At 40.4% G+C, this 15,270-nt stretch overlaps 1 protein-coding gene across 1 annotated transcript; it reads left to right on the top strand.

Moving 5' to 3' along the window:
• Positions 1–1,315: 1,315 nt before the first annotated feature.
• On the top strand, positions 1,316–14,953 carry si:ch211-262h13.5 (uncharacterized protein LOC571127 homolog). The gene is made up of 7 exons (XM_067416329.1): positions 1,316–1,592; positions 1,767–1,877; positions 8,440–8,527; positions 10,249–10,415; positions 12,443–12,544; positions 12,754–12,840; positions 14,251–14,953. Exons 1-7 carry the CDS (start codon positions 1,398–1,400, stop codon positions 14,653–14,655), a joined length of 1,155 nt encoding a protein of 384 aa, XP_067272430.1. The 5' UTR covers positions 1,316–1,397; the 3' UTR covers positions 14,656–14,953.
• The last annotated feature ends 317 nt before the right edge of the window (positions 14,954–15,270 follow it).

The following is a 15,270-nucleotide window of genomic DNA, read 5'->3' as shown; positions in this document are numbered from 1 at the left end:
AAAATTGTGATTCTCTAAAAAAACAGCAAGCTTTAAACCACGTTTTTCCACTGTTAAAGGTGCACTATGTTGTATTTTTGCAGTAAAATATCCAAAAACCACTAGGCCAGTGTTATATATTTTGTTCAGGTGAGTACTTACAATATCCCAAATGTTTCCAACTATTTGTAAATTGTGAGAAAATTGCTTTTTTAACTAAGGACCGGGACGTTTCAGCATAGCGTCTGAGGGAGTCGGCTGTGAATGGTGTCATATCTACGCTACCCTCGGTTTTATTGGGCAGACGCTCTTTTCTCTTAGCAGTGTGAACATGTCACAGCAGCACTGAGCGAACACACAGAGTAACGTCATAACATCATTTTAAACACACTTAAATGTATCTAATATGATAAACAGAGCTGCTTTACCTTATACTCATGACCGGAAAAAGCAGAAGTGCCCGAACTCCCAACCACTGTGTCCCGTCCCATCATAATAAAAGTCCCGGTACTCGCGAGCCGTGTGTTTGTTTAACAATCGCTCCAGCGGCCGTGCTCAGCTCCACAACACTCGCTCCTGCTCTGCTGTACACTACAGTAACGTTAATAACCGCATCCATCAACATGATTTCTGCCCGAGTCCTATTTTCCACCGGCTGTGAGGTGAAGACCACATGTCCCAAAATACTGCGCTTACACTTTGTGTCATCAAACTATGCCTTTGTTTAGAATAGGCGCCCTCCAGTGGACGGAAAGTTGCATAGTGCACCTTTAAAAATAATATCAAATAACGTTGAATCTGTTTTCTCTTAGGTTCTTTAAACTTTTACATCACTCTGGTCAAAGTAGTCCATAGCAACGACAAACGTATCTTGATTTTATCTAGTGGTTAATTTGGGAAAAACAGTAGCGGAGCGTTTCCCCTCACTCTACCGTACTTATTAATGACAGACCCTTATTCTAAAGTGTTTTCCAAAAATCTCAATTCTTCTCATAGCCTACTAAGTAGTTTCAACCAATCAGGTCTTAATTTCCACATGAAAATGTGAGTTTTTGTGCTGATTGCAGGGCTTCGAGGACTCCACATGAAGGACTGAGGTAAAATGTTTATTTGTATTTTAGTTATAAATTGATTATTCTGTTTGTATTTCCATTAACACTCCATAATACATTATTAACACTTCATAAGTGTATATTATAAATCAATTTGAATTAAGTTTGGGGTCAATTTTGAGCCTAGTGTTGACTATGCTGTTTACATCACAGTGAGGTCATACACATTGATCATCTTGTTAATGTTTATCAAACCTGATTCCAAAGTCACATTCATCTCCTGGTATAAGCCAATGCTAGACTGCATTTGAAATAAAACTGGTTATCTTGTGCAAGGCATTGTCTGTAAAACTAGGCTAATTAAAGATGTTGACTCTGATTTGGATTTTTTTGACCGCAAACATTTTGTGTGTCTTGGGGACAAATTTAGTTCATGTTCCCTGTGATGACAAGATTGTGGAGAAGTTGTCCAGACTGGCCGTCACGTACATAAATGAGGACAGACAAACAGGTTACAAATTTGCCCTTAACAGAATTACAAACGTTCAGGCGCATCAACAGGTTGGTAAAAATTATTTTTTACCAGTAGAAAGGCAATGACACCATTAGTAGAGCTACTCGTATTAATCAATGATTAATAGCATAAATTATTTTGCAGACTCAAAGTCATAATATATGTATTTGTCATTTTGCAAGATAGTGATTATTTCACAGGTCCACTTTCCCTTGCTGTAGGGTCCTGCTGGAAAGGTCTATTATCTTGATTTAGATGTCCTTGAGACCAAGTGCCATGTCCTCAGTCCCAAATCGTGGAAAAAATGTGCTATAAGACCTTTCATGGAAACGGTAAGGATTCATCTCCTTGATTAATTGCTGCCACTGTACATTTCAAGGGATGTTTTAAGTTTGGATGGAATATATGTTTGACAATGTGGAAGTTTACTTCTGTTCAAAATTATCAAATATTGATCAAGGGTTTCGGAAGGTTAACTTTTGTTGCATGCAAACCTGAAATTTGACAATTTAATGGATGCACATTTGGATCTCAAGCTAAAAATCACTGCCTGATGCCTGTGTTTAATTTATTTTTGCCCTGTAAAACCTGCACTTTGCATCTTGAACAAGAGCTAACAGTGAAAGTAATATCAACATGCTTTTTGTATTAATTTGTTTTATTAAATTAAACATAAGGAAAACTTTTAGGGAAAGGGATTAATGATGACATAAAAATGGATCATATGATGCTATTTTTTTTGGTGAATTGGAATAGGTTAACATGCTTTAAGGTCCACAAAAAATATTTTTCACATACTGTACATTATTGCTGCACCTCTATTCCCAGTCTGTCTGAAACACACAATTTCTACAAAGAAAGGCAGAAAAGCTTAAAGTGCTCTGATTGGCCAGCTGACCCAGTGCATTGTGATTGACCAAACATCTCAAGCTAAAGTTGTGCTCTCCTAGGCCCTGTCCCAAATGGCACACTTCATATGCACTTTCGGTCTTAAGACCATAGGGCAGGGGTCGCAAGTAAGTTTAGGCCAAAAAAAAAAAGCTGAAATGAGCTGATACTCTGTTAATTTTTTTTTAAAATTAATGAAAGCAGTAGTGACTTGTAACCTGGAGTAACGGGGTTCTTAGATGGGAAGGAAGGAGGCGAGAACCGGCGAACGTTCAACAACTTTTATTAAATAAATAAACAAAATGAAAGTAAACCGCGGGCAGCCCCTCACGGACGACTGCCTGCACACACATAACAAAACATAAACAAAACTCAGCGTAAAGTCCAGGCCTGGTCCCCTCTCGTCTTCCACTGTCTTTGCTCCTCCCTTTATACTCCCGTCACTCCGCCATGGTGAGGCGAGACTGGTGTGTGGCACAGCTGGTGCTCATTACCATTCGCCACCGGCCTGCTCTCACGGTCCCTCACCTCGCTGCTTGCCACATACCCCCATCACCCCTCGCAAGCAGGGGGGTACTCCCGAGACTGCGCTCTACTCCCCCCCCCCTCTCCCGGGGGGATCACGGTGGTCGCGGCAACTGAGGTAAGGACAGAGAGGCGAGAGAAACGGAGCCGACGAGTAGCGAGTAGAGTAGAGTAGGACGAGTAGCGACAGCACGAGAGAGGGGAGAGAGGAAAAAAAAAAAAAAATCTGGTCTGGTTTCCCGACACTGCCGCTTGGTCCTCACCAGCAAAGAGGATCTTCCTCGCAGTGCCATGCGATGGTGCTGAACACCCGGTGGACGACCTGATCCTCCTCCACCCCCTGGCGGCCGGCGGTGGCTCCTCCGATTGAGGGCAGTCGGCAGCGAGCCCCGTGCTCCCTGCTCCTCCCCATCATGGCGGACGGCAGCAGGCTCCGGCCCACGGCGAACAGCGGCGACTCCTCCGCTCCCTCCAGGACGGCCGCCACCCCACCTCAACCCAGGGGCACGGCAGCGAGCTCTCCGTCCCACCAGTCTTCACTCGCTCCAATACCACCGCCTCGGGCAGCCTCTCGCTGTCCTTCTCCATCCGCGCTGCCCGAACTCCTCAGCACCGCGATCCCCCTTAGCAGCGAGGGCTCTTCGACAGCATGTCCCTCCCTCCTCCCGGGTTTTCGGCACCAATGTAACTGGGTTCTTAGATAGGAAGGAAGGAGGCGGGAACCGGCGAACGTTCAACAACTTTTATTAAATAAATAAACAAAACGAAAGTAAACCGCGGGCTGCCCCTCACGGACGACTGCCCGCACACACATGACAAAACATAAACAAAACTCAATGTAAAGTCCAGGCCTGGTCCTCTCTCATCTTCCATTGTCTTTGCTCCTCCCTTTATACTCCCGTCACTCCGCCATGGTGAGACCAGACCGGTGTGTCGCGCAGCTGGCGCTCATTACCACTCGCCACCGGCCCGCTCTCACGGTCCCTTACCTCGCTGCTTGCCACACCTGGCAAGTATCTTCATTCACCAACTTGCAACACAGAACTTGCTAAAACACAAATATGTGGGAGATGGGGAATGGATAAAAATAACTCAAAAAAGAGGACTTGATGAAGCCCATTAATGGCGTGTTTTATTTCCTTTCCATATTGTGAATAATAAATGTGCATTTTAATTTGCTTGTTACACAATGAAGCCTGTTGTAATTATTATTTGATGTAGCCTACTTTTAAACTCTTTTTATATATAATTATTCCTTGGCATCCTCATGTACTAAACTGAACATTTTTTTTATTGTTTGCGTGCTGGAGGTACACTATTACATTGCATGCAGAGTGATGTTAACATTTAAACTAGCCGGTGAGATAAATGGCACTATCAAAGAGTCTAAAGTGGAAAGTCGATAGCGAAGATAGAGCATACAAAGAAGAAAGGAAAGACAAATATGTGTTCGTCCTACCTGGCTATGTGGATGCAACATTTCAATGGTTCACTGTTCGTTTTTTTTTATTATTATTTAATTACATATAATTATGGCTATTTTAGAGGTGTGTCTAGTGATCCATTCCAGAGAGTCTTTTGGCCCTCAGGCCACCAGTTGCCGACCACTGCCATAGTGGCAAGAATTTGGGCTCTGCAAAAGTGCACATCAAACGGGCAAAAGGGGTACTCAAATGTCCCATTTGTCATTTTAGATTTCAGAAGGGTGCTCTTGAATACCCTGCCCCTTTGATGTACACTTTTGCAGAGCCCAAATTCTTGCCGACAGTCAAAGCAGTGTTAAGTCACAAAAGGACTTGTATAGGAAGACTGTGAGGGTTTAGGGTGCCATTTGGGCAGGGCCCTTGGTTCTGGAAGCTATCTTCCGTAAAATGCCCTATGAACAAGCTACATTTTTGGATTGTACTGCTCAGGAACTGCGCTCATTTCATCTGTTTTCAGAAGGCCAAAAAAGGGGTTTTGCAGTATATGGGTGCTTGTGCAGTGCGGCTCACCTTTTACTGTCTGCCCCACTGAGGAAGACCTCACTATGCCCGACGTGGAGCAAGAACAACAGCAATAGCTAGAGGCTGTTTTCATCCTAGAGGATGAGCAAAACCCAGAGGTTTGAGCAACAGTGTCCACCACAGAGGGCATTTTAGTTAGAGTTTGAGGAAATTAATTGGAGCCACACCCACACTTCCAAGGCTGAGGTGCATATACCAAGCTGGAGATCTACAAAATGGGGGTTCCCAGTCATCAACTCTGCCTTGGCCTGTGGATCCCTCATCTCGAACTCAACCCTCCAAGCCCTGGGCTCAACCTAGGCCCTCCGAACCATTGGCTTCTCCTTTGCTAAATTCTCACTTGGCTCCACAATGGACCTAGCCTGACAAGCCAGACCCAAATCAAGATGTTTGGTCTGGAAATTCACCACTGGAAACTCACCATTGAAGCAGAGCTAGTTGATAGATTAAACTTTTGCCGTATCCGGTCGGCAAAATTCTGAACACATCTTCCCTTCTTAAGAATGACTTCGGTGCCGTTCTTTTCTCAGAGAAAAGCTTAACTCCAAGTCTTCCAGAGTTGCGGCTAAAGCCGAACCTAAAGACCGCCGTTCTCCAGCTTCTGTGTTTACTAGAAGCACGCAAGCGCAACTCGGCCGTCATTATGTTAAGCCCTGTTCACCGACTCTATACACGATGTGATTTGACTGACTAGAGTTTGGTATTTACAGCTCAGAAGTGTATTGATAGTTGCTAGATGACACTTGCGGCAGATTAGATTTGCTGCCGCTAGGGTGTGTCTAGATTTCTAGGCTACCATGGAGCACCATCCCTTAAGCTCTGCTAGGCTCCTTCATCCCTCTGACTCCACCTTGACCCATTGTCGCTGTGGCTCTGCCTTTGACCTGCAAGTCAGCAGTTGTGCATTAACCCTCCACCCCTCTGGTTCCAGCTGGCTCCTCTTTCCCTTTGGTTGCGCCATTGTCCTCACTCGCACCATCTTTGGCCTGGCCCGCCCCGCCCTGTCAAGCCCACACCCTCATCTTGTCACTCCTGCCTGCAGCTCCACTATGGCCCTACAGGCCTTCAGTGTCACCCTGGGCTTTCATCTTTGCCTGGGTCTCTACCTACCTACCTGTTTCACCAGGTCTCTCCATCAATGCTCCACCATGGCTCCTTTCTCCATCGGCTCCACTGTGGACAGTTGTAGCTCCAGGATTTTTTGTCTTGGGGGTGCTAAGTTTCGATGTTTACTGGTTTTAGTTTTTACATGCATTTTATTGCCTTTTGAATGTATGGCTTTTGAACAAGAGGCCTTTGTTCATGTTAAAATATACAGCATTGTCATGTTCTAGCCTTGTTATGTTTATCTTTAAATAAATGTTAAGGCAGTTTTTTTCCCTGTGGTATTGAAAATGGCATTGAATATTGATATTTTTCAAAGGATAGTATTTAAGATAGAAATGCCGTTATTGTGACAACACTAGTATTGGATTGAACTTGAAGGATTGAACTGCAGAAGATTGCTGCAGAACATCTGATCTGATCATGAAGCCCCATTCAAACGGTTTGTGTCATCTGGAAAAATGATTGTCCAAAGAAGAAAAGCAGAGTTAATTGTCGTGCCAACAGTGTAGCGTCCTGAGCCATCCATGTTTGTGGTTTCTTTTCATCCAAGGGAGTGGCACTCTAAAAAACGCTGCCTTGGATATGAACAGCATCAAAAATTCCTGCAAGAGCAGCTTCTCATAATGATCTAGGAGCAATTTGGTGATAAACCGTACATTTTACAGCATGATGGAGCACCACAAGGCAAGAGAAATAATGAAGTGGCTCAGAGATCATTATATTGACATTTTGGATCCATGGCCAGGCAACTCTCCGGATCTTAATCCCATAGAGAGAGAACCTGTGGTCAAGCAGAAGCACACAAATTGCGATCCACTCCGAGCACTAAGACAAGAATGGATCACCATCCGTCAGGATTTGGCCTGGAAACTGATATTGAGCATGCCTCTCCTGAGTGAATATCAACACTGGTCCTCACTGTAAATATTGACTCTTTACATTGAATGTTTTTGCCAATTAATGATGTTTATTAACAAAGGTTCGGGAGTAGCACTTTGAGATAATTGACACAGGTGAAGAGCACTCAGCTAATCAATAAAAGAGGTGTATATAGGCTACGCAGCGGTCTTACCTCCATTTTTGTTGACAGTTAATCAGCATCCCTCCATCACCCCTTCTCCACATTTTGCTCTTTTTAAGTTCTAACCACCTACATACACTCTGGGTTTGGGCCAAGTCAGAGCTTAAAGCCCTCCCCCCATACACCAAATACGATTTAAATGTACACTCTATAAATGATATCTAAGTGTAAACTTGTGAAAAGCCTTTAAAATATATGCAATGTTTATTTCGATGTAGCTGTTGTGGAATGAAACTAATTGCTCTCCTCTCTGCCAGTTTTATAGCACACCCAATGCTATAACTTAGGTATCAACATTAAAGGGTCAGTTCACCCAAATATCAAATTTATGTCATTAACTCCTCACCCTAATGTCTTTCCACACCCGTAAGACCTCCGTTCATCTTCAGACACAGTTTAAGATATTTTATATTTAGTCCGAGAGTGTATCCAAGTGTAGGCACACTATACTGGCCATGTCCAGAAAGGGAATAAAAACATCATCAAAGTAGTCCATATGAGACATCAGTGGGTTAATTAGAGTCTCTTGAAGCATCAAAAATACAGTTTGGTCCAAAAATAACAAAAACTATGACTTTATTCAGCATTGTCTTTTCTTCCGTGTTCCTCAAATAAAGATTCAAACGGCCATGAATCAGTGAATCAGTCAATGATTTAGATCGATTCACTAATTCATGACGGTTTTAATCTTTTTTCGAAAAGCATTTTCGATGCTTCAAGAGACTCTAATTAACCCACTGATGTCTCATATGGACTACTTTGATGATGTTTTTATTCCCTTTCTTGACATGGACAGTAAAGTGTGCATAGACTGCATATGCTCTGGGACTAAAATATTAAATATCTTAAACTCTGTTTAATATCTTAAAGATGAACGGAGGTCTTACGGGTGTGGAACGACATTAGGGTGAGTCATTAATGACATCAATTTCATTTTTGGGTGAACTAAGTTTCTTAGTAGTGAATACAACTAGACTAGGAAAAAAGTCTTCCTTACTAGGAAACTGTGAAGGCAGGGTTGGATAAAGGCATTTTAGGCAGGTCTGGAGCAGTGTTTTCTGTTAGAATAAAAACTATACACTTTGTAACTTTTCAGATCTTGTACATGAACAGATACATTAAGCAAAAGGAAAACATTAAAAAGCATCATATGAAAACCCCTTTAATCCAGCTTCTACCTTAAAGTAATCTTTCAAGTAACTGATTTTGTTGCATTTTGAAAGGAGAATGTGTATGATTGTTTTAGATTGGTTTATGTAAAATTAATGTATGTTCCTTGTGTTGTAGCAAATCTCTGGAAACTGTAATACCACAGTACTCCACACACCAGAGGGCTACTCGTACCTCTACAGCTATGACTGCACACTCGTTCCAGGTCAACCATTTATTTCCCTTTCTGACTACACACATAAACAGGATTTCCCTGCATACTAGAAATCTCAACATTAATAAGCAGAAACATTTTTAGCTTATGCAAAACTGAAGAAGTGCTGTGAATAGATCAATGAAGGCTGTGCAATTAAGTGGGTCATGAAATGTTTCATGTAATATTCAAATTTTGTAATTAAGTTGAATTCACAACTTGGGATAAAAACTATCTAGTGATTATAATAGGTTCTAATTAAGTCACCTTTATTTATATACATTATTTATCTAATATAATATGAGTATTTTAATGTAATTTTGTAATATTTGCATTGTTTTATTTTTGTAATATGGATTATATTTTTTTGAGAAGGCACTGCCCTGCCTCCTCAGAGGAAACAACCTAAAGCCTGAATGCTTTTATTGATACTGCTTAAAGGATTAGTTCACTTCAAAATGAAAATTTCCTCATAATTTACCCCCATGCCATCCAAAATGTCTTTCTTTCTTCATTCGATAAGAAATTAAGTTTTTCGAGGAAAATATTTCAGGATTTTTCTCATCACCACCACAAGGTCCAAATCAATGCAGTTTCAAAAGGGCTTTGAAGGGCTTCAGAGGCTTTGCACGATCCCAGACGAGGAATAGGGTCTTATCTAGTGAAACCATCTGTCATTTTTATTGGTAATTTTTATATAAAAAATCAAATTGTATATTCTTTATAATCTAAATTGCTCATCTTGCACTGCTCTGTGACACCACGGATTGCGCAATCACGTTGGAAAGACGTAAGCAGAAGTATTGCCCTCATGTTTACAAAGCACTCATGCGAATACTAATACAAACATACTTTAGCAAAAAAGGTTAAACAAAGATGTCAGATGATTTTTAAGTTGGAGAAATTGCCGTTTGTATTATATGCCTATGTCTAGCGTGACCTTTCTGACGTGATTGCGAAATCTGTGGCGGCCGCATAGCAGCGCATTCCTTGTCTGGGACTGTGCTATGTGCTTTCCAGACAAGGTACCAAAATGTAAGCAAGTCAGCAAGCCGATTAATCTCAAATAGTGAAATAATATTCCTTTCTTGATCTGCGCTGGTCACTCTCTCTGAAGGGCACGTGTGTTTGTGTGTGTGTGTGTGTGTGTGTGTGTGTGTGTGTGTGTGTGTGCACGTGTGTGTGCGGTTCACGCTTATATCCACCAATCAATCAATTGTCCAATCAATCGAGGGTGAATGATAAAGACGTTTATGAGCCCTGTGGTCGAGAGAATCATTCCGGTTGTCACTTTCAAAACTATCTCTCCCTCATGTGAACTGAACTGAGAAGGGGAGCTGAAGCTCATTTAATATGCAAATCGTATCCAATCCTAGCCGTGGGCGCGGGCGTTTACTTCCAAGTCTCCAGTGCTGCACGCCCATCAAAACCCAGCGTTTTGGAGAGAGCCTCAAAACCAGTGTAGAAAATAGCCTATTACTTATTCGTTATGATGTTTTTGAATGTAAAAACCACACAAACTTCATTAGTCGACCTCAGACAACAGTATATAAAAAAAAGCCAGTTCATGACAACTTTAATAGCAAGGGCCCTGATTACAAAATTACTTTATTGTTCCATCCTTAATAAAAAAAGTTATGTCTTGATTGTGAAATTAATCCAACTACTGAAATGATATTTTTCTTTTCTTTTATTAACTTTAAGATGTGCTCTCTCTCCTTTTCTTCCCCAAGACCCTCCAGAGAAGTTACGGCTGACGTGTCCAGTCTGTCCTCTGCTGCTGCCGGTAGACAGTAATGAAGCCATCGCCACAGCTAGGACATCCCTCCTTAAATACAACAGACAAAGCACACTTCCTGTTAGCCTGATTGTGGATACCATCACCAGAGCCTCCCATCAGGTTACAATGGATGACAGACCAGCAATTTGTTGTTTTTGCAATTCATTAAATTGTGGTATCATTTAGGTTTGCCACGTATACGGCAATAGTGGCAAGAGAGAGATTCAAGAGAGAGACCAGAAGGTTGCCGCTTGATTTTTACTGATGGAAATTGGGCGTTTGAATGGTTTTAAAATATTTCTTAACCTGTGGCCCCCTCTATAGGACAGCATTAGTATTACAGCCAGTGTAAACCTTTTTTTTTTTTTTGGTTTAGTTTTGATCATAATATAGTCAAAAGCCCTATTTGGACTGGATTAGATTAACATGGGGACGTGGGGGTAAAGTATTTTTTACCAGAGGTTCTCTGTGATTTTAGTCCCGTACGAATGTGCCATCTCGGTAATCATTACGGACAATGTCAGTAAAGATTACCAAGACTTTTACCTTCTGTAAAAAGGTCCGGAAAAATGACCTCGGGTAATACTAATCCCATTCGAATAGACCCACTGTAAAAATGTATGGTAAAATTCCGTCATTTCCTTTTTAAAAGTTTTTTTTTTTTAAACGCATTTTACAAGCTTTGAGGCGCTTGAAGCATTTGGTTGTGTTGTAGGTGGAGGGACAACTCTGTGGCAAACCTTCAGTGTTTTCCGCATATTATTTAAAACAAAAAGAAGATCAAAAGCACTTATTAGAGGCACAACACTTATTTTAGCTCTAGGAAAGTGTTTATTACCAACACAATCCAATCAGAATCGTTAGACTGGACCTAACTGTTTATTAAAACAAACATTATATTGTAGACGGAGTTCAGACTGGCGCTCGTGTGTTTGCTCACGTGATAACAGCAGCGTCATACGCACATGACGACACGGAGGTTACCGTTGTGCGTAAAGCGAGTTACTCCTCCCACTTCTGCTAGTTTTACTGAGATGTCTTAATCCTGTGCGAATTGACCATTAATATTACAGACGTCCTGAGGTAAAATGACTTTACCCAGACCATGTTAATCTAACACCGTCCGAATAGGGCTATAATCACCTTTATTTAGTGCTTTTCACAATGCTGCTTGTTTCAAAGAAGCTTCAAAGTGTTAAGCAGGAAAATATTGCAATAGAATTTGATTCGGCTGTAGAGATGAAAATCTTAACTCTGATCTTATAGAAAAGATATAGCACAACAAAGTCCAAACAGTCTGAAGGTCTTGTTGTGCCAAAATCACACAATAGTAGCTGTCAAGCTTAAATGTGCACTATATGTCCCAATTTTCCTACTTTATACTAAGCCCTTAAAGTATGCACTCTTTTTGTGAAGAAAAAGTACACTTTAGAGTGTGTAGCAGAAGAGTAGGCAAGCTTTGGGACATACACTACTTCATCATTACACCGTCTTTAATGGCAGCGCATTAAAGTCAACATGTTGACTAGTCTGGGCCTAGATTACAGGGTAAATTATTATGAATGAAACTTACTTGACAACAGCAGTTATCACTCAGTATCCCAATGCATAGATTTAAAGGGTTAGTTCACCCCAAAACAAAAATTTCTGTCATTAAATGTCATTACTCTTCTATAGTTTCATACCCATAAGACTTTCATTCAATAATGCCATAAAGTGATCATAAAATAAATCCATATGAATCAAGCGATTACTCCACATTTTCTGAAGATACATGATCACTTAATACAATTTATAAGGTTTTATTCACATGTAAACATTCATTAGAGTTTGTAAAATATGTCTTTGTCAGTGTGTATATTTCATGATGTATATTTCAATGAGGCACATTTCCATCCTTAAAACTTAGTTTGACCTGGAAATGCAATGAATGTGAATGAATACTAAAACTGCATAAAATTATTACAAATATATATTTTTTTAATTCTCTGAAATTTTCTGAAGCCACCGGAAATCCAACTTGTTATTTAATAAAAGTGCAGTCTGTATGTGATGACATCATTTTTTTTCTGGATGAACTAACCCTTTAATACGACGACTGCCCTGGCCAGATTTAATGAAACTTTTTATTCTGTGTTTATTCTTAGAGCTCTCCTGTTCCCGCTAGTTTTGTGGAGTACACCGTTCAGGAATGCTCACTCGCTCCATTCCCAGAGGTTCAGTGTAAGCCAGGACATGAAGGTAAAGAGGTGAGTTCCTGCCAACGTCCATTACGTCCATGTTCTTGAGTCGGATTCCAACTGAATGAGCCTAACATCCACCACTATTAATATTTTCTATGTTGTTTTTCTCACACCATAAAAAGTTTAATTTGATGAAGTGTTCCCAATTTCTCAAACAGTCTGCTTTCTCTCTGCTATTATAGTGTGGTTATTGGGACTGTGTGTTTTCATTTCAGACTGTTGGGTTCTGTGTTGGGGAGGTTCTTGGCCCTGACCATGGCCAGCAAGATGTGAAGGTGTCCTGTGAAATATTTCGCCCACAGGTACCCTAAATATCCAAATTTGTTGTGAGGCTTTTTCTCCAGGTCACACACTGGAGAACTTTCCAGCTCTAAAAGCCAGATGACTGAGGTAAATCAACACCTCAATGTAACAGTAGGAAGCTCAGCCAAACCCAATAGAGTTTATCTGAATCTCCCTGTGCTCTTATTGCCTTCTTGCTTTATTTTGAAATGCGGAAAGACAAAAACAGACCTTCCTTCTGTCCCATCTTTCTTCTTTCCTCCTTTCCTTGTTTTATTTACAACCACCACAATTTTCAGTAAGAAGCTTGGAAATCATGGCGTTGTAAAAGTGTCGACCGTAAAGTCATATAAAAAATAAATACATTACTTTGTATATAGTGGCTGCACAGGAACAATAAATGCATATAAAGCATTAATTACACATAACATTCTACAAAATCTGTTGCACCGATCCTAAAAAAAACTGAAAGAAATATTAAATTACCCAATTTTTCATGTTTAACAGGGACATTGCAGGAACTTTGCTGGAAGACTTCGTATTTTCTAGTTGTTTATTCTTACAGACACACTCAAAAAAAAAAAAAAAAAGAGTACAAAATTGTCCGTCACTGGGGTGGTATCCTTAAGGGTACATTTTTGTACCTCTAAGTCAGAGATAGGCAAGTTCAGTCCTAGAGATTTGATGTCCTCCAGAGTTTAGCTCCAACCCTACTAAGCCACAACAGTATAAAACTCATGGCTCCCAGCATGCATTGCAGCATTAAGTATATCACCATTGTTGAGACTAATGAGCTGATTCTTGATATCTGTGTGCGTCTAAACATTTCCTCCTTAGAATGATTTTAAAAATCAATATTTAAAACGTCTGATCTGTGGGAAGCAAATATTGTTGGTGAATATTATTTTAATTCAGTGATGAGTTTATTCAAACATTATTCTTCATGATACATTTTGTTTTGAGCAATTTTGTGTTTTGTTTACGCTGTAACAAAAACCACAAACTTACTTAAAATCCCACGTCAAACTGCCTAACTAAAGAAAACAATGATCTCCGTAATGGTGACCAACCATTTTCAATTAAAAATCTAAATCTAAACTGTTAATTCTCAACAAGAGCTTCTATAGACGTCTTTCAGGGTTGGAGCCAAACTCTGCAGGACAGCGGCTCACTAGGACCGAACTGAGGAAAACAATGGCATACTTGTAGCCTAACGATCAATTGTGTATCTTTTAAGGTACTGTTATACGTTTTGTTCCCAAGGAACAACATTGTACCTCCACTGTACCTTTTTTTCTGCAAATGCAGGAAGAAAGATAGTCTATTAAAGCAGGAAGTGTGAAATTTCTGCAGCACTAGCCAAATGGAATTTAAATAATAAATAATGTTTCCCTGAATATATTTCATGTGTTGTTGCCATTGATCCGCAGGTTCATGCTGTCACCCCCAAGCAAGAGGAAAAGTCAACCATGCTTTCCCAAACTCCAACCCACAGTATTCCTCATATCCTTGAGCCCTCATTCCAGGATGTTGGACCAGTAACACCTCAGCTAGTCGATCCGGTGTATCAGGTCCTCCCTGCATCAGACCCCGCCCTCCCCACCTCTTCCAGTGAATCTACTGAGTCTTCTGAGAGCGAATCATCTGAGGAACTGGGCGGTTCTGTTCGTGCCGTCAAACCTCCACTGAACTTCCGTTATGTGGTGCGCCGTCAGAGGAGGCAGAGCCCCACCAGCACCACAACTCCTCCTTCAGCCGTGTTCCTGAGCGTCTTTCCCAGCGTCCCCTCTCCATTTCGCTCCTGTCCGGGCATCTCTCGCTACACCACTGTGTGAGAGGCTTCCTTCATCAAGCACAAAATCTACAATTCAAGTCAATGAAATATTTAGAAAAAAGGTCTCAGATGTGTAAGTTATAAAGTGTGCATGTCAAATGTGATTCTCATCAGTTCCCGCAAAGGCTTGTCAAAACCTGCAAAGTAATTTTCAATTATTCTTTGAAACATCAATAATCTCCTTAAACCTCTAACAATGTCACTTTTTGCTAATTGTATCAGAGGAGATGTAAATTCAACACAATTCCTCATATCCCTGAGCACAAAATAAATGGAAATAAACAAAAAAAGCATGGAAATTATGGGATTTGTGTGCTGTGATTTACATAAAAACTGAACTTTAAGACCTTTTCAAATAAACCATTACTTTTATAAGTATTATTTTACATTTGTATCTGTTAAATTGAATAATAAATCAAATTAAATCTAAATATAACTGCCATTCAAAATATAATGCATTAAAATATAATTTATTACATTAAAATACTTTACAAGTATAAAATTTACTGTGAAATGTTCGGAACTTACTCTGACTCTAAATAATGTTTAATAAGTAATAAAGTAAGATACTTTAAAGGTGTAGTGTATTTTCCCCCACATAAGTGAAACCAATGGT

The sequence above is a fragment of the Pseudorasbora parva genome, chromosome 14 (assembly GCF_024679245.1).
Source record: "Pseudorasbora parva isolate DD20220531a chromosome 14, ASM2467924v1, whole genome shotgun sequence".
Classification (NCBI taxonomy): domain Eukaryota; kingdom Metazoa; phylum Chordata; class Actinopteri; order Cypriniformes; family Gobionidae; genus Pseudorasbora; species Pseudorasbora parva.
The sequence above is the reverse complement of the archived record's forward strand: the minus strand, read 5'-3'. Positions and strand labels throughout refer to the sequence as shown.